The sequence below is a fragment of the Podarcis erhardii genome, assembly GCF_964252035.2.
Source record: "Podarcis erhardii genome assembly, chromosome: 6".
Lineage (NCBI taxonomy): Eukaryota > Metazoa > Chordata > Lepidosauria > Squamata > Lacertidae > Podarcis > Podarcis erhardii.
In genome coordinates, this window is record NC_138510.1 from 59,551,118 (window position 1) to 59,571,179 (window position 20,062).

A 20,062-nucleotide genomic window follows, 5' to 3' on the forward strand; every position below is an offset into this window, starting at 1 on the left:
ATCAAAACTGTTTTTCAGTTTCCCGTTTGTTCTGAACTACTGCAGGATATTCATTTTCCTAGGAGGCACTATGGCTTACTTCACACAGTCATAGGAAAGGACTCGCCTTGACTGAAGGAGTAGCAGGCTGTACTGCTGGCCCCGCTCACCCAACACTGCACAGCTTTCCTGTCCCAGACACTGAACACAGGCATGTAAGTGGGGAAGCTTCTGTGCGTGCCTCTCTACATGTGTAGGCTCCCCCAAGCACCCCACCCACACACCCATGCTCAGTGTGTGGATGCCAGTGTGGGTAAGCTGTGCAGTATCAGGGGTTAATCTCACAGAACCCCTTCACATGACTAATACATGAAATACAGGCTATATTCTGTGCAATTCTGCTTCTTTGACTTATCCCCCAATTCTTCATCTTGAAATGCTCTGAAAGCTCACTCCATATAGGGAGCCCATCAGTTTGGCCGAAGGAAATAGTTGGGAGAAGAAAGGTAGCAGTAGGGAAGAGTTAGCAATATAACTATTTCCACTACCAGTTGAGTGGAATGTCATTGTCTTTTCCTGGGCTGTTAAAATATTTCCCATGCATAGTGCATAGGAACAGGTTTCCTTGGCCAACTCTTAACCCTTACTTATATGACAGACATAAATTCTTAAATTGCTACTTTTAAATTTAGCACTTTTATTGCACTTTACCTCTTTTTAAGAAAGACACTACTAATATTGGGAGCGGGGGCGGGCGGGGGAAGAATCAGTGCTACTTTTTAAATAAATAATTTGATACTACCACAGGATAGAGATGAAGAATAGTTTTATTAGTATTTCTGAGTGGTTATAAATTATTTGTAATGTCACTCGCACCTGGGAGCATTGGCCGAGATCTGGCACCACAGACGTTGCTTGCCAATAATAAAAAGCCACATCTCGTGTGGATACATCCTCATTGTCATACTTCCACTGTGGCAAGAATTAGAACTACAATTTAGAAGCATCTGAGTGTCAGGTGCTTCAAAACATCTGCCAAAGTTATCACTGACATTAAAGACTAATTGCTATTCTACCCTTAAAAAGGCTGTGCTAACCTTTTGGGGGGTCCATGAACACATTTGCCATGTGGGCAAATCATTGTGGGCACCATCCACACACCACACTACAAGAGAAGACTTCTTTCAAGCCTAATTCCAGTAAGGCAAAGGAATGTATGCCAGATAGCCAACACACACCTGCAAATATGTATTTGAGCAAGCAGAATAGATGCATTTATGCAAAGCTGAGCACTAAAGCACAATTTTCAGCTGCTGGTTTAATGGCGTGTTGCAGATAAGAAACCACTAGCTATTTTCTAGAAGGAACACTGGATAAGGATTTAAAATAGCACAATATAATACAGGATAAATTCTGTAGTCTTTAAACTTTGTTTCCAGTAAGGGTACTAACCTTCACGAATTTTTCCCCCCAGTGGTCCCTGCTGCATCTGTGGTAGAATCGCACCAATTTCTTCGCATCACCACACACCACATATGACATAATTTACAGACGTAGCTTAGTAAGTCTAGGCAATTTGCCGTTTATTAGCAGTGGTAGCATATTGTTTTTAGGAGGAAGATCAGCCTGAGCTAGAGAATACAAAACCGTGCCTTCTCATATCAGCTGCTAAAAATCACAAACGATTCATTTCCACTCATTTAGTGCGCTGCCTTCAGTACCCTAGGTGCAGATTTTTTAAATACTTGAAGTGTGCTTGCTGTGTTCTCACGTTGCCTCAGTGTTTGCATTTGCATGGGATAAAACTTCTTGTTGGAAACCTCCTGTAGAGCAGCAGCTAGGATGCCATTGTGAAAGAGCCATGTAGGTCAGTATTTGCTCTCATGCTTTTTATATGCAAAAGGCCCAGAGGTCAATCCCCAGCATAGGGTTTGGAAAGACGACTGACTGAAGCCCTGCGGAGCTGCTGTTACTCAGTGTAGTTAATACACAGTTATTTGAGCCAGTATTTTCTGACTCAGTATAAGACAGCTTCCTAGGTCTTGGGGCTGAATTCTGTGGCACCTACCCTAACATTTATTTTATCCAGCTATTTTTTAAAATAATTTGTCACTCCTTTCTTTTCTCCACTCCAGCCCCAGGTTATCCATGACTTATTTGGGCTTCAGGCTCATCCCATCCAGTGTTTAACATGTTTGCTATTAAGATTTGGCACGCTTTTATAGGAAGCTAAAGTGTGTCCCAATCCACTACATACAATGTACAGGAGGAGATTCTGAAGGATGCCCCGTTCACTTCAAAGCAAGTAGCAGGTCCACAGGCACAGCTCTTTGCACATGTAGAGCTGCCCTTCCATTGAAGTGAGCAAGAAAATGTTTGTGGGCAGGAGAACTTCCTCTGTGCACACTAGATCAGGTACCAGGCTATGGCTTACACTACAAGCAAGTCAGCATACAAGCAAAAAGTAACAGTCAATGCTCGTATGCCTTTCTTTGATGTTTCTCCAAAGCAGCTCCCATGCCCGAAAAGGCAAGCCATTACTCAGTTCAAAAAGTTGTCTTGTCTCTTCAGGAGTGACAGTTGCTTTCAAGAAGAATTAATATCCCAAATGTAATTTCTCTTAGTGACTTTGACTCAAGAACGTCAGAAGCTATGCGGTAAATTGCAATGTGTTGATTTTTCTGGTTGTGGAAATTCTAAGTTACTGTAAAATTAAGCATTTAAACCCTTAGTAAATGCAGTCTTCTATGCATTGAACAGCAATATTTCTTTACACACATTTAGTAGACAAGAAACCTGGTCACAATATTAAATCTTCTAATTCTCTCTTACCCTTGCATTCAGATAAAGTATATTCTCCCCTCAAAAAGCCTTGAATCTCCTGCTGAAAATGCCTTAACTGATCAAACTTATTTATGTAATTTATTTATTTGGTGTCTCCATGTTCATTCATGCATTTCTCTCCCTAAGTGGTGAATGTATCCTAACCTCACAAAGCTCTGAAATGAATACCAATGATACAGTAGTGTTTATTCTTACTTTGGAAGTGAACCCAGTTTTTCTGTGTTAAGAAACCTTTGTATGTATATTTTGTAAATCTAGCAGCATTTTCTTCTTCAGTGTGCACAACAAAACTGCAAGCCACCTGACAACTGTGTCCTTGAACTACTTGTAACTTGGGTAATAGCAGGGAAGCCTGTGTCATGCAGCTTCTCTTGTGTAAAAATGGAGGAATGCCATGAACTCTGGATACCCAACCCTCATTAATTGACAAAAGTGGAGATAGGCAAGCTCTCTCAAACGTACCTGTGGATTAACTTTGATCTCCCAATTGTTGCCCCCAAATTATTATATTTAGAGATATTCTGAGGGCTCAAAAGAATGCTCCCAGTCCAGCCAGTTTTCAGAGTTCCCAGATGCCCTACCTGCTAACCCACTTTACTGAAACTAACTTCCCCTTTCCTTTTGGTCCTTGAGAGAAATGATATATTTCATGGTTCCCTGGAGCTTCCAGGATGCTGCTTATCAGTACAGGAGGAATAGAGAGAAAGAGGAAAAGGAGGAAGGGCCCTTGCATGCTACCGCTTCTGCCTGAAAAGTAGAGAGGATTCAGTTCTGGGGAGCAGGAGCTAGGGGAAAGGTCTTTTGGGGGCTGCAAGAGCTGGCAAGGGTGGGTGAGAAGCCTAAGAATCTTATGGCTCAAATTTTAATTCAGTCTCGCTTCTCAGACATTCATGTCCAAATCCAATCCAAGCTGGCATCCCTGTTCAGATAGGAAAGCAAGTCTGGATGATCTTAAAACTGATCAGTGTTTTGCATATATGACAGTGTTGCAGGGAAGGCACTACTCCCTGCCCATTTAGTTTTGTAACTTAAGCAGAAAATGAAGGTTGGGTGGCTGCAGTTTCACTGACCTATTTTGGTGTTGATTTCCCCCCTCCCCTTTTATTGTACCACACTGTTTGTGATTATTACTCCATGGTTGACATTTGCACTTTAATAAAGAGATGAGAATCTTACAAAATGCTACATGCTTGAGCTGTTCTTGTGATAAAATCAAAGGACTTAAGATACCTTCTGTCTGCTTATAGCAAAGTGAGGTATGTCTTGAATTACCAGGGAGCAGCGTGTGGAAGAAAATGCTTAGCAAGTTATCAGAAAACTCTAGCTTCCAGAGAATTGCCATTAAAAGTGAAAAATAATCACGGGGTGGCACAAAGGCAGGCACAATATTAAGGAAAGCCCATTCGCATTGCCCACTAGAAATCAGGACAGAAAGCTAATCTAGAGTTTGTTCCCACATACTATTTAATGGTATTTTTCCCAACACTAACTTCAGGCATCCATGTACAGGTACTGGGCCTGAAATAGGTTTTTTGCTTAAAAAAAAAAAAAGAGAGGCCCAGATTCTAGCACAGTGTAGGGAAATTCAGCTAATTGACATGACTATCAAGGAAATATCTCAGTATTTGCCATCAAAATAATCCATTTTTCATTTCTACAATCCAGCTCCGGTGGTTGCATATCAAAGAGACTGACAAGCCAAGTCAAAGTAATTAACGTTAAGTTTATCTAATGTGGAAACTGTTGATTTACACAAATCCACATTTCTTCTGAGTTTTCTCCTGAGATTATGGAAGTTAAATATTTTGTGCTGACAAACCTGTGTTTTGTAAGCTTAAGCCACTTTGAAAGCAAGCGTGCATTGTCAGCACACTTAATTCCATCCACATGTTAGAAAATCAAAACTCCAGGGTATCAAATTCTAAAGACGTTCTTGCTTGAGACTGGGATTTGGCTTTTATTCAGATTTCCCCCACATGCTGTACTATCTGGTCATTATAACAAGTGCCATTTCTACAATTGGCGTCCATAACGAGTCATGTTTTCTAATAAATCCAATCAATTGTTATAACATTAATAATTGTTGAAACAAACAGAAACTCTAATTTGATTGTACAAACTTGAAACAATGTAGTTTTCAAGACCTCTGTGCACACGGTGCCTATTTTTACCAATCTGCATTAGTTTTACTTTCTTTGGCGAGTCTTCTACAATAAGTTCAGATATTCATTGCACATACTCCCATTCAACCCTTCTTTGCACAGTTTACCATGGGATGCCTGGCTGTGAAGACATTGTAAATCTAGAGGGAAACCAGCCCATTTACCACAAAACCAGAAGAACAGGCCAACATGCATTTGTGTCAAGGCCTCTCATCTTTGAACTAGGGTCCCCCCCCCCCCATGGCCATTTGTTCTTAACTCAAAGCTACTTCCCTTCTTTTATTTAAGCTACTTACAGATTAAGTTAAATAAAAACAGGAAGCCAAGTTTTAAGCAGCATCGCCTTCAAAAACAATCTATTAAATGTCAATTCATACTTCATTTTATTTACATCTACAAGGAATGTTTCAAGTATGCCAACAGCACATCTAATATGTACAGGGATTGATGCAGACTTAATATAGGAGCATACAGGACAAATGCCAAGGCTTACATTTTCATCATTGACAACACACACACAGACCAGCTGTTTCACACACAAAATGGTAAGTATGCTGGCCATGATCCAAGGAACCAAGGTGATTTCTGCACATGCACAGGAACTTTACATGTTCTCCATCTGTCATAACTGAAAATCCTCTCGTTCAGGAGGGGATGGGAGCTGGAAACAAAATCCGACGAAAGCCTCCTATACATATGCAGGTTCATTAACTGTGTGCATGAGGGTCTCGGGATCCCTGCAGTTAGCTAGAATCTAAATTATCAAGTCACACAAATGGCACAGCATGAACTTGCAAAACAATTTCGAACTTGCAATATTGGAAAGCAACCATGCTCAACTCCTTGTCTATCATTCAAGCAAGTGGCAGCTGTTAACTGTGAGCTACTGAAGAATTCAAGCTTAGCATTCAGTTTGCCATCAACAACTCAATTCTATTTCTTCCCACGCAAAGAAGTTTCTTACTGGTGCTTATTTTCAGTGGATGCCATCGATACATCATCACTTCATAGGAAACAGTTGTGCTCCAGATGTACAGTGCTAATGTCTGCTACAAAAGAAAAGGCACAAGTTTACCCCAGCTTTGCGCATGGGTATTTATTTATTGGTGATAAATACATTGGGAAACAAAAGAAGCAACTCCCTTAGTGTTTGACTGGTGTTTGAATGCAGCTACTTTAAAATATGATCATGGGGCATCCAGAAAGTATAAAACAATGCAGCTACGTAAGAACACGAATCATTCCCAAAATAAAATTATAAAGGAGCCTCTTACTTTAATTGTCTCAAAGAACAAACAAAACTACCAGATCCTGCCACACTAAACCTCAAGCAAAAATGCTTATGAAATTGTTCTCTTAGCATCGGGATAAAAAATACACAAAACCTACCTGAAATTCAAGTGTTCTAGTAGCACAAATCCATCTAGGAAAGAACAAAATAAATTATATTCATAAAGCTTTCTTAATATTTTAGGCATATGCAAAATCCTCCAAACATACTGTATTTTTCCATCTATAAGACGCGCCTTATTTGGGGGGACTCAGATGGGGGAAGATGTATCTGTGTATAAGATGCCCCCTAACTTTTGACATTTTTAAGGAAAAAACCCTAGTCATACACGGAAAAATACGGTAAATGCCTTAAAACTGGTGAATAGTTAGAGATATGCCAAGAATAAGTTTTCCTAATTCAAACTGCCAGAGTCAAATACTGATCCAAGTAAATAATCCATAGCCCATCACTGGTAGCAGAGTTTTGGTTTCTCGAGAAAAAGGAGTCTGGTTCTCAGCTGTAGAAGGGTCTGGGGAGCCCAGAATTTCATTTGAGCTACTTACACGTTCAGATTGCTTCCTTGCAATACCCAATACCCAGTTTGAGATCATTGAGACTGCCAACTCTCCTCTCACCCACCCAAACTCTTTTGTTTATGCTCTGCTTAAAACATGACCGTTCCATTCAACACCCCTCGGAAAACTTACATTTGCCTTCAGAATTCCGACATATCAGTTGGTTCCCTTCCGTAATATCAATGACTTCAAGTTGCTCGCCTGCCGTAATCCTCAAGTCAAGTTTTCCTTTGGTCAAAGTATTTGAGCAGTGTGCAACTGCCGTATTGATTACCCCAATCTCCTTATCATACTGAGAGAAGGGAATAAGAAAATAAAGATGCAATCCAATGTACACTTACTGGAAAAAGACCCATTGAAAATAATGGGGTTACTTTCAATTAAGCATAGGTAGCTAAAAGGGCTTGGGCACCCTGAATGGTTAGAATCATAGAATCATAGAGTTGGAAGAGACCACAAGGGCCATCGAGTCCAACCCCCTGCCAAGCAGGAAACACCATCAGAGCACTCCTGACATGGTTGTCAAGCCTCTGCTTAAAGACCTCCAAAGAAGGAGACTCCACCACACTCCTTGGCAGCAAATTCCACTGTCGAACAGCTCTTACTGTCAGGAAGTTCTTCCTAATGTTTAGGTGGAATCTTTTTTCTTGTAGTTTGGAACCATTGCTCCGTGTCCGCTTCTCTGGAGCAGCAGAAAACAACCTTTCTCCCTCCTCCATGTGACATCCTTTTATATATTTGAACATGGCTATCATATCACCCCTTAACCTCCTCTTCTCCAGGCTAAACATGCCCAGCTCCCTCAGCCGTTCCTCATAAGGCATCGTTTCCAGGCCTTTGACCATTTTGGTTGCCCTCCTCTGGACACGTTCCAGTTTGTCAGTGTCCTTCTTGAACTGTGGTGCCCAGAACTGGACACAGTACTCCAGGTGAGGTCTGACCAGAGCAGAATACAGTGGCACTATTACTTCCTTTGATCTAGATGCAATACTCCTATTGATGCAGCCCAGAATTGCATTGGCTTTTTTAGCTGCCGTGTCACACTGTTGGCTCATGTCAAGTTTGTGGTCAACCAATATATATATATGTATGTATATCTTTTGTTCTTTGAACAAAAGATATACACAAACTTACATCGCAAGCTGCTTTGCAAAGTCTCGTAGGCTGCCACACAGCATCGGGATGGCTGAGAATAAGGATGAATGTTTGAGAAATGCAAGGCCAAACCTTCATTGGGCATGCAGTAGAACTAGTTGTATTATTATTTGGATTTCAGGCTATATCATGAGTTTGAACATTTCTAATCACTATTAAGGAGGATCTGCAGCCTTCTGAATAGACCATGAAATATATGAATGATGCCTACAGTTTGTTTGGTTTTGTTTGTTTAAAAATAATCCTAGTATCCAACCCACCAGGTATTAAAGGTAAAGGTAAAGGATCCCTGACAGTTAAGACCAGTCGTGAACGACTCTGGGGTTGCGGCGCTCATCTTGCTTTACTGGCCGAGGGAGCCGACGTTTGTCCGCAGACAGTTTTTCCAGGTCATGTGGCCAGCATGACTAAGCCGCTTCTGGCAAAACCAGAGCAGCACAAGGAAACACCGTTTACCAGGTATCAGGGCTCCCAAAATATAGCAGCAGCAAGGTTGATTTCCCCAAAGTCTCAGAAGCAGATTTAAAATTAAAATGAGCACTAGATTTTTTTAAAATTAGACTGTTTCAGTTCAACTCCATTAAATAATAAACTATGGAAAACATTGGGAGGGGACAGCTAGAAACATGTAACAAGTGCTGTCTCCAGCATTGTAAATCCTAACCATCACTACCTAAAACATTATAAAGATCATACAAACAGTTCCTGAGGGTGTTCAGCTGCTGGAAAATGTCAAGCATCAAAACTGGGATAACCTCTTAGGAGGTTTATGTCCTGGCTTACCAGAGACATCATATAAGTAGCTGGAAATACTCCTGACTGGGCTCAAGCAGCTGATTTGAAAAATCAGCATCAGATCTAGAAAACATTTCCTTGTATTGGAGCCCTATTTTAGTACAGTGGTACCTCGGGTGACATACGCTTCAGGTTACATACGCTTCAGGTTACAGACTCCGCTAACCCAGAAATAGTACCTCGGGTTAAGAACTTTGCTTCAGGATGAGAACAGAAATCATGCTCCAGCGGTGCAGCAGCAGCAGGAGGCCCCATTAGCTAAAGTGGTGCTTCAGGTTAAGAACAGTTTCAGGTTAAGAACGGACCTCCGGAACGAATTACCGTATTTTTCGCCCTATAGGACGCACCATCCCATAAGGCGCACTTAGTTTTTTGGGGGGGAAATAAAGGGGAAAAAATTATTTCCCCCCCAGGCGCGGGGCTGGGGCGGGGGAGGCCCGAGCTTCCCCCGACCCCAGTCCCCAAACAGGCAGCTCTCTGCAAGCCGTGGGAGCCCAGGGCTGGCTCCCGCCGCTTGCGGAGAGGTCCGCGAAGCCTGGACGCGCTGATCTCAGCGGGCGCAGGCTTCGGCATGCAGGCACCTCTCCGCAAGCGGCGGGAGCGCTCCGCTGCTTGCGGAGAGCTGCGTGAAACCTGGAGAGCGAGAGGGGTCGGTGCGCACCGACCCCTCTCGCTCTCCAGGCTTCAGCGAAAGCCTGCATTCGCCCCATAGGACGCACACACATTTCCCCTTCATTTTTTGAGGGGAAAAAGTGCGTCCTATAGGGCGAAAAATACGGTAAGTACTTAACCCGAGGTACCACTGTATGTTTCTAGCAAACGTGTGCCATAATGATTGCTGCGTTCTGCAGCCTACAATTCTTCTGTTACTTCTATACTTTGCAGCTCGCAGGTTTCTATCTGAACCAACCACCAGAATCCTTGGTAAACTGCTGAAAAATTACCTATGCAACTAATGACAAAATAATTTAAACAGAACAGTTTTCTGGAACATTGCAGCTCACAGTTGTGTACATGACAGGAGGTGACAGATTGTGCAATAGACTTTCATGCACCATACACATGCAAGAGTTGACTCTGCATTGCAGCTAACCATGCCAACATATTCCAAGCTTTTTGTAAAAACAAAATAATGAAACCTACCATGAACTTCTCTCTAAACTGCTTTTCTTCTTTTGTCATCTTGCTATTCTTCTCTAAAGCATGTTTCTTGACTTTGAAGAAATTTCTTGAGGAAGGCCTATGAAGAAAGAATATACATATGATAAACCAGCAACTCATTGTAAGCAATTCAGAACAAAAGTGGGGTGGTATTAGAATAAGATGGAGACATATAAGAGCACTTTTCACAAGTGAGAAGAAAGCATCCGTGTTGAGTATACTTATCTGGAAGCAAGTCCCACTGAACTCAATGGAACTTACTTCTGCATAGACATGCAAAGGAAAATGTCACAAATCTCACTGAACATACTTCAAAATAACATACATAGGAGTCTGTTGTAAGAATGCCATTTAATCTAGAAGATATCATTTGTAAAAGTTATTAAGGGAGAAAATTTATTAAGCCAAATGTATTTTCTAGTCAACATAGATTTTATATCCAATTTAAATTGCTTCTATCCTGCATCTCTAAACGTTAACTTTACAATACAGGAATTGTGTCTACATATGCACGGAAACTTTTTAAATACCAAAAGGACAGAAGAACAAAAGGACACTAGCAAATATTAGAGAAATAAACAATTACAGCCTAGTTTGGAGGCAATGAGAAACCATGATTTGCTGCTACAGAAGTGAGCCTTGGAGAGCCTTGGGCTTGGGTTCCCTCTCTTCTATCAAACATGATTTCAAATCAACCATGGTTCCCTTGATGTCCAAACACAGGAACCTCCAGTTTGCTTAAACTACAATTAGTGAGAGAACAAGGTACGATCAAAGCATGGTTTCAGAATTATTTTCACTAATTCGTTTCTGGTGAGGGGGATCAACTACAGTTGCTTCAAGGCTTTCCATTACTAATATTTAGTGAGGAGCAAAGAGAGTGGATTTATTTTAGGATAGATTCCCATTGCTTCCTGAAGCAAATAGGAAATAATGACAAATACACCTTTTCATTGCATTTTGGGGCCATCAACATTTCTCCACCAACCCTTCTCTTTTGACTTGAGGAACTTTAACTTCCCATTTTATGAATCTCATTTTTCTCTGGGGAAACACCAGGTTTCCTAATAGCACACATGCTGCAAAAAAATGCTGATGCTCCAAAGAGAGACAATGAGTATCGGCGAGATCAACCACAATACCCCACACAAACAGGCCTCATTTCATGCACCACTGAATCACAAAAACATTTTCCAATAGGAATCATGTAGTTACAGCAGTACACAGACTTGCAGTTCAATAGGTTGCAAGTGGAGAACCAAGCAGTTTTATTCAGCTGTAGAGCTGAAAGGGATTTTTTTATATATAAAAAATGTAAACATAGAACAGATGTCAAAAATTAAAATTTCCTTTGAATGCCGCATGAATTTCATCTCCATGGCTTTCTACCCCACGAAGAGACAGTTATACATTTAGTAGTCAATTATTCTCATGCTGCTGAAAAACTAATTCGTTTTTATCATGCTCATTTGCACCATCTCTATCTCCCACACACATTCTCACACTGCACACATACATTCATATAGACATGCAGTGCACACACCCATTCATTCTCACTAACATTCACACACACACACACACACACTTTCTATAACCTCCCCACCTTATCCAACTGCAATTAAACTAGAAAATTTGAAGCTTATTTGCAATCTAATTGAGGCAGGGGGTGGTTTTGTTTGGGGGAGGTCACTGTGCATGATGACAGGAGGGTTAACCCTTCCTTCCCAAGCTGTAAGTCCTCTCCTCCAAAATGCCCCCTGGCTCTGTATTTAGGCTTGAGAAAAGTCTCCTACTGCATTCAACAGGAGGCTTTTTCAAGCTTACATGTGGTGTGGAAGGTTGTGGGGAGCGAGCTGCAGAGCTCCACATGGGGAGGCCTCCTAGGCAGGATGTGACCACAAGTGCCAGCAGCCAGCACACACACACACCACCACTGATTGTCATCACATCTGTTAACCTAGAGCCATTGCCACAATTCACAAACTGGGGGGGGGGGGTTATCCTGGATCCACACGAAAAGCAGTCTATGGGGTACATCTATGCTGCAAACCTGTTTTGTTTTTGTCCTGCTATCATGGCCCCTCCAAAGATTGCTGGGAATGTGTCGCTTGGGGAGAATGCCAATAATTTTCAGAAATCGCTAGCTCCCTTTGCACAAAGGGAATGCTCTTAAGATCTATTGAGATTGTAGCATAAATAAAACCAAATGCATATCCTTCATATTCCGAGGCAGATGGTGTGGCTCAAAATGGAGTACTAGAGGTATTCAGCAGAATCATTTACATAACACTACTGCTGGCAATAGAATTTTGGTTATGAGAGCAAAATGTCATTTATCACAGTTTTTACCTACTTTGTATCATTTTGTTCTGCGTCGATGTTGTCATACACCATGCTTTCTGGGGCCATAACATCTGTTGTCAAAGCACATGTGGATGTTATTATCAGCCATTTACAGTGTACCTAAACTTTCCTAAGTGCTGTACAAAGATTTTTAAACAGGCCACATCCCCTGCCCACAGGTTTATAATCTCATAGACATGACACAAAAGGAGACAAAGTGATCTGGAGCAGGGCCATAGGTAGGGGGTGGTGATATGGGCCCCGCCAGAGGCACAGGCGAGAGGGGGGTGCCAAATTGGCTAAAATATGTCCATAAATATGTCTGTAAATAAAAATATTGACTATTGCCTCATAAGAAAAGATTTTTTAAAATTGGGTGAAATGAATGGGTGGAAGAAGGGATTTGAGGAGAAGGGAAAGAAGAACTAATTTGTTCATGGATAGGGGTGCAATCTGGTTGGTTCTGCCAAGGGCGCAAGATCACCTAGCTATGGCTCTGATCTGGAGCAGGAAATGAGAGAAAAGGGAAACACACACAGATGAGCAACTGTCCATTAAAGTTTCAGCATTGCAACAGTTAACTCAGTTACAAACAATACTGTAATCCTGAGGCACTGCTGGATTCCAGCTCCTGTTTCTCTTCTACAAGCCATTTAATGCACAAATCGGAAATTAAACCTGCCTCAACATCTAAATCAATTCACAAAGCGTCTAATTGTTCAAAAAACCAGGAAGTGGATAACCTGCTCTTCAAATCAGGGAAATTGCCACCTCTCAAATCCTAGGCAACTTGCTTGTGGCATGAGGGTCATTTGCCTTCCCAGCACCTGTATAATAAGCCTTAAAATTGCTAAGCAAGCAGTAACTTTTGAAAATAACATTCTGGTTTGTATGAAATATAGCTCTGTGGGTTTTCAGTGCACAAAAAGGCAGATTCATCCTGCAAGATCAGTGGCAGGAGGTGCATGAAAACATGTCTGGGTTGCACTTACTTGTAAACAATTATTATGATGTAAATTATAGGCTGTGTTATAAAAATCAGCAATTACATCTTGTGACCTGTCTACTTCTCCATCCTCAGTGTCAGAGACACCTCACCTCCACAACCCCAATGTGTTCAAAAGGGAGGCAGTTTCCAGTATGGGACACATCAGCTTACCCAGATTTGGTGCAGAACTGGAAAGAATGCTGAGGAGAAAAACAAAACAAAATCTAAGTTGTGTGTTTCAACATGGTTCATAAATTTCAGTACTGGTTGTATGCAGTTAAAGACTTTGAAGAAGGCTTTTGCATGCACACATCCGCTTTCTCATCACACTTACATTTTGGATGAACATTAGAACAAATTGTTAGACATCTGCTACCTAACCATATCCAGTACTGTTTACAGTATTATGCTAACGTGGCTAAGTAACACCGAGAATAAATCAGTGCTGCAGGGAGGAATAGAATATATGAAAAGACAAGGAGAAAAGTGGCCTCAAGAGTTCATGAGCTATTTGACTTCTGCACATAGGACTCTGTTTCTTATCAGTCTTAACCAGTGTTAATCAGGGATTATGGGAGTTGGAGTCCAACCCAGAGGGCTACGGTCTCTCCATCTGTGCCATACACTCCTTTTGAACCCAACTCTTGGCATTTTAAAAAAATCCTGTGTTGTTGTTTAGTCATTTAGACATGTCCGACTCTTCATGACCCCATGGACCAGAGCACGCCAGGCACTCCTGTCTTCCACTGCCTCCCGCAGTTTGGTCAAACTCATGCTGGTAGCTTTGAGAACACTGTCCAACCATCTCGTCCTCTGCCATCCCCTTCTCCTTGTGCCCTCAATCTTCAGGATCTGTCCTTCCAGTGAGCACTCAGGGCTGATTTCCTTCAGAATGGAGAGGTTTGATCTTCTTGCAGTCCATGAGACTCTCAGGAGTCTCCTCCAGCATTATAATTCAAAAGCATCAATTCTTTGGCAATCAGCTTCTTTATGGTCCAGCTCTCACTTCCATACATCACTACTGGGATCCTTACGTATCCATTTATCCATCACAGCAAACACCATTTTGTAACTAACAGCAGGTACATAATTGCAAGAGAGTTACATTTGTAAAGTCCTGGGGGTGTTTCGTCCAATAGAGCTCCTACTGACTTGAGCAGCAACAAGATCATAGGACCAGTGGAAGAAGAATGGGCAAAGAGGAGAGCCTAACATGACTACACTATTCTAAGGTGAGCCAGCTATGCAGAGAGGCTGATGCAGAAGGAAGTCGGCTGAAATGTATGCAAGCACTAGTGAGCAGCTGAGCATGAAACAACTGTTCAAGGTGTTAGAATTCCTTTGGCAGGTTGCACAAGAGATCCTGGAATTACAAGTTACATAATCATTTTCTTGAGAATCCTGGCAAAGGGGGGGAGAGGGAAGGTCTGTAGCTAGAGCATTTGCCCTATGTGCAGAAGGTCCCTGGTTCAGTCCCCAGCATGTTGCAGTAGGGCTGGGACGGATTCTGGTCTGAAGCCTTGGAGAGCTACTGCCAATCAGTATAGACTAGTGTTTCCCAAACATGGGTTTCCAACTGTTTTTTGGACAACAACTCCCATCATCCCTGACCACTGGTCCTGATGGCTAGGGTTGATGGGAGTTGTAGTCCAAAATCAGCTGGAGGCCCAAGTTTGGGAAACACTTGTACAGTGGTACCTCAGGTTACATACGCTTCAGGTTACAGACTCCACTAACCTAGAAATATTACCTCAGGTTAAGAACTTTGCTTCAGGATGAGAACAGAAATCGTGCAGCAGCGGCGCAGCGGCAGCAGGAGGCCCCATTAGCTAAAGTGGTGCTTCAGGTTAAGGACAGTTTCAGGTTAAGAACAGACCTTCAGAACGAATTAAGTTCTTAACCCGAGGTACCACTGTATAGGCAATACTGAATTAGATAGAGTAATGGTCTGTCTCAGCCAGCTTCCTATATTCCCCCGTGTTTTGATCCCAAAGAGATACAAAAATAGATAAAATGTAATTATCTGTTGAGTATTGGCAAGCATTTGACATTATCAGCTGCCCTTTCCTCTCTCCAAATGCCAGAATTGGGGGCTGACACCTTTTAAGTACAGACACTGTCCTGGGCTCCAGGCAGCTTTATAGTCACATGCACATGAAGCCGGCTAGTAAATCAAGGAAAATTACTTTGTTTTCAGGATAAAGGGCAGCTGTTGATTTAAATTAAGACTACATACCGTGAATTCTCTTTTAAGTGTGAATTCTTCATTTTGAATTTTCCTTTCTTGAAAAATTTCCCAAGTCCCTTTAACTTTTCTTTGACATCACTAGGTAAAGAGAAGGTTAAAAACATAAGATTAAACCCAGAACTGGGAAGTTATGCACATTCATCCTTTATCACCATTTATGAATGTGAAGTTGATTGGCAATAGGGTTAAGACTAGCAAAAGGCAATCATTCTGAACATGGCAGATTTGTAATTAATGTCTGGAATTCACTACCACAATATGTAGTCATTTCTACTAACTTAAGAGGTAATTGAAAGCGATTAGACAAATCCACGGTATAGACGTCTAAATGGAACATGGGTGTTCTGAGGGACTACTAGATACTATTTATTTATTTAAATGAGTATCTTTCCTTTTCACCAATGGTGTTCAAAAGTGAAAATTCATAGGTTTTTGCCTTCCTAGTGTGTAGAAACCTACTTAAGCTGCCTGTTTTGAGGTAAAAGACAGGGAACAAAGCACTCACTCTGACTTGGTTGAACTATAGCCTTCACTTCGAACATCCTCATAGGTTTCTTCACAGGCATACTCTGAAACTTGATATACATTTATATCTCTTTAATAAACAATTTCCAGCAGTGAATTATTATCTGAACAGAAAGTCAAATGCTTGGAGATGTTAAGGGATGTAGCAATGAAGTTTAATGTACAACAGACCTTTTATTATACCTTATTAACATAGCACAAGCATTTCTTTGAAGCCTTAAGGAGAAACCCCCTCTGCAATCCAAACTCGGTGGCCAGACACCGCTGCATCCACATTGCTACTACAGGACTATAGATGGCAACAATTTTCTGTGTGTTCAATTGATATGCGATCACTGATTTACAGGTCCTTTTGGGCCTGGGAGAGGGCAGAACAGGGGTGGGGAGAGCAGAATAGGGGGGCTTATGTGGGAGGACACCTGTGCAAAATGGTTGCTGCCTGTACGGTGCTCAAGCTGGCCAGGGCAGATGGAGGGCAAGAAAAATGCCTCTTCCCTGCACCAGCTCCCCAACTGGTAAAGCAAAGACACCTGGGTCAGACCTCTTGCCATCACATGATGGCACAGGGACATCTCTGTTCCAACAGAGCCTAGCTCCATCCTCTCCCCTGAAATGCCCTGTTTGGGCATGGGGGTGGGGAGTCCACTATCTACCACCTGTGGTAGCTTCTGTCTGCCTACTGTTTGGGTATGGAGAAGTGGGGCCCTCAGAAACAGTGACAGAGCAGGGCTGGATGGAGGGATACTTCTGCCTCATCCAAACCCCTTCCAGCATGGCAGATTGGTGTGTGTGTGTGGATTGCCTTGTAAATTGTTGTGAAGGAAAAGGAAGGGTCAAGTGAATTTCAAATTCAGCACATCTTACAAGGGGAATAACCCACAGGACTACTTCCACATAAAAGAAAGGCACTATTGGAAGGTCAATAAGCATTGAATTATTCAACCTATAAACCTCTACATGAGGACATGTTAAATGAACTATACCTATGTGGTGCTTTAGCTAGTGTCTTTAAAATACCAACTTATTTTAATAAGCTTTGCTAATACTATACAGCCCATATACTCCCAGAGCAAAAAAAAGGAGAAGTCTATAAAATAACTGAACCAGAAGACCAGATTAGAAACTAGCACTTTCCCCTCAACTAAACCTCAACATAAAGACACATTTAAAAAACAGGGATGACTATGACTTCCACCATCACACACGGAATGGCTGCTGTTAAGTATTATTGTGGGCTAATCAGTCTCTCATAAAAGGGCCATTTTTGTCCCTGACAGTACAATTATAACCCCTGAACATTTTAAATGCAGTTGCTTCAAATATAGTTAAGCAGGCAAATTGAATCTGCTCACTCACAAGGGGTTTGACTCATGCATAGTTGGAGATAGTTAGCCACTAACTTTAAGCCCCATTGATTTCAATGGGCCTGTTCAAAGTATGATAATAACTGACCCAAAGTCACTCAGTAAACTTTTGTGATGGATCCATACAATCACTTGGCCTAACTTAGGAAAACAAGGGTAGGGGGTATGCTGCCTTGAGCTCTTTCAGTAAGAAAACTATAATAATACAAAAAAGCTATATAAGAAAGGTCCCATCAAAATAAGGGTGAACAAGAACCTCTCAAATCACTGAGCAGGTGGATAAGCAGGTTAAGAAAACATTGAGGACAGCCCCAAAGGGATCTGGCAGAATGTAGTGTGCATCCTATTAGTGGGGACTAGACATGCCTCAGATTCGGATGGCCCATCATAACAACTCCATACAGCATGGATGCAGAACTTGTGCCCTAGATGTTGTTGGACTAAACTCCCATGAGACGTAGCCAGCATAGCTGGGAGTTGTAGTCCCAGCAACATCTGGAGGGCTACAAGGCCCTTGTTCCTGCCATGCAGCCTCAGCAGATTTAATGGATGGAGAAGCAAGCGTTATTTCTGATTCCTAGAATGTTTTATCCTGTACAATAAGAAAACAGACTGAACACCAATTCCTATTTTGTACATTACTCATCAACTAGAGGTTATCAGGAGACCACAAATTTGGATTGACAAAGGTGTTCTGAACTAGGATTACAATGCTTTAAAAAAAGCATTCTATGCATGCTATTTCCACTTCTCTATTATAACCCTTGTTATACTTGTTTAATAACTTTATTTATTTTAATAAAAAGGATAGTGTTACTTTCACACTTACAGGTCTCTGAAGTCAGTGAGCTGTGGGCATCAGAAGTTTGACTGCAACAGAAACAATTTTAAAAAGAGTTGTGATGAATATGTGCTTCAGATTTCGAAAGACATTTCCAAAACTTGCATCTACACCTGGACACTCTGTTAGTACTCACAATTCTCTCTGTATTCCTTCCACGTCATCATACACTTCCTCATGAACTTGCACCACTTGGGGAGTCCTTGGAGCCAGACTTAAATTCTCTTCATCTGTTTTCAAGGCTTCCAGGCACACATAATCATCTGAAACTAGAGCAAAATTCCTGCTTACAAGCTTTGCCAAGCCTATACAAAATTGCCGCATTACCTAAACTGCTTAATGCTGAAATCGCAAAGCCGAATCCTGCGTTTCTCAGGTAGGACTATCATGAGTGTATCAGCCTCTCCACGCATGCCTCAAAAATCTACAGCCAACCAACATTCTCAGTCCTTACTGCCTGCTATGCTTCCAGCCTTCTTAGGACTCAATAGTGCTTGAGAAGCTACAGTATGCTGGTGTTCAACAACATTCCATTTTGTATCTTATTTCTCTGCTAAGGTTTGACCATAATGTTACAGTAGCTAATCAAAAGGGTGGCTTTGGGTGGGATCTGAGGTAGCAACAACAACAACAAAAGCACAACCTTGAGGATGAATGTGTAGATGAGTGGTTCCCAACCTGGGAGACACTGGCCACTGGAAAGGGATGTGGAGTTACCCAAGGGGTCCATCCTCTAAACGGCTCGGTCATTTCCTCTGCTGTCCTCTTCTGCTTCACAGTGGCATCTGTAGGAGCGCTGTGTTATCACTGAGGCATTTATGACCGTTGGCAAGCACAAGATTGCCACTGAGTGGCTTTTGCCTGGTTTCCCTGCTGTTATTTCTTGGTTAGTACTTAGTGTGAGGTGCATTTAAAAGAACAAGTGGTGGCAAGGCATGGAAACAGCAAGTTTTGACCTTACCCTCCATGCTTCTGCTGGTTTGTCTGCAGAGGCGTGTTGTGCCTAGGTTTTTCTGAACTTTGATACTGCACTACACATAGGGCTTATTGGCGGGAGGTAGAATACATGGCATGGTGACTAGAAGGCCCTTCATTGGATTTTAGCGGACTACTTACTGTGGACCATTGATGGGCTTCATTCATCCTAATTACTGATTTCATTCGGGCGCCTGAGTTTTGGCATTATCAGGGAGTATTTCTGGTGCTCTATAGGAATAAATTCTATGGATGTGGGTTGCCTAATTCTTGGGGGGGGGACTGGATGAGGTAAGTTTTAGGGGTAGATCTTTGGAGGCTGTTTTAGGTTTTGTTATTCATGCCCACTAGCTTATTAAAAAATGAAAATAAATAAAATAATAAATATATATAACAGATTATTAAATGAACTGTATATATAAATAGCTTTATTTACAGAGATTAGGGATTTCACTGGAGTATACAAATGATAGTTCTGATTCTGTACAGAATATGCTACATTTGTAACTATGAAAGTTTGCATTTTAATTCATTTGAGGATTACTTCAAATGGGTTGCATTTAAGTCTAGTTGGATATAAATAAATTTGTATTTAGTTGTAATTTGATTGATTAGTTGGGTTATCATTGGGTCTGCTGGGGAAATGAATAAATTTCTAATTATAAATAAAAATATATTCCATACATTTAGCAATTGATTAATGGGGTTGATTGGTGGGTACAGTGGGGAAATGAATGAATTTATAGTTATGAACAAGTTTATATTGAATACCTCTTAGAATTAATTGCTTGAATTGCTAATTGGTGGGGTACATTGGGGAAATAAATAAATATT

At 41.5% G+C, this 20,062-nt stretch overlaps 2 protein-coding genes across 4 annotated transcripts in view; one reads left to right on the plus strand and one right to left on the minus strand.

Annotated features, from left to right (window-relative positions):
* Window positions 1-20,062, plus strand: part of PRKAA2 (protein kinase AMP-activated catalytic subunit alpha 2) — a 62,615-nt gene that overhangs the window by 25,641 nt on the left and 16,912 nt on the right. The window lies entirely within an intron of this gene.
* FYB2 (FYN binding protein 2) overlaps window positions 5,350-20,062 on the minus strand; it is a 36,725-nt gene continuing 22,012 nt past the window's right edge. For 2 of the 3 annotated variants that reach the window (XM_081867188.1, XM_081867190.1), the window contains exons 10-19: window positions 18,390-18,522; window positions 18,242-18,282; window positions 16,029-16,098; window positions 15,512-15,601; window positions 13,447-13,475; window positions 12,298-12,358; window positions 9,927-10,023; window positions 6,966-7,125; window positions 6,375-6,408; window positions 5,350-6,034 (exon numbers count right to left, since the gene is read on the minus strand). In XM_081867188.1, coding sequence (XP_081723314.1) covers window positions 6,025-6,034; window positions 6,375-6,408; window positions 6,966-7,125; window positions 9,927-10,023; window positions 12,298-12,358; window positions 13,447-13,475; window positions 15,512-15,601; window positions 16,029-16,098; window positions 18,242-18,282; window positions 18,390-18,522 — 725 coding nt within the window. In that variant the 3' untranslated portion in view covers window positions 5,350-6,024. The remainder of the gene's footprint in view (window positions 6,035-6,374; window positions 6,409-6,965; window positions 7,126-9,926; window positions 10,024-12,297; window positions 12,359-13,446; window positions 13,476-15,511; window positions 15,602-16,028; window positions 16,099-18,241; window positions 18,283-18,389; window positions 18,523-20,062) is intronic. The other variant, XM_081867189.1, reaches the window with a different exon arrangement.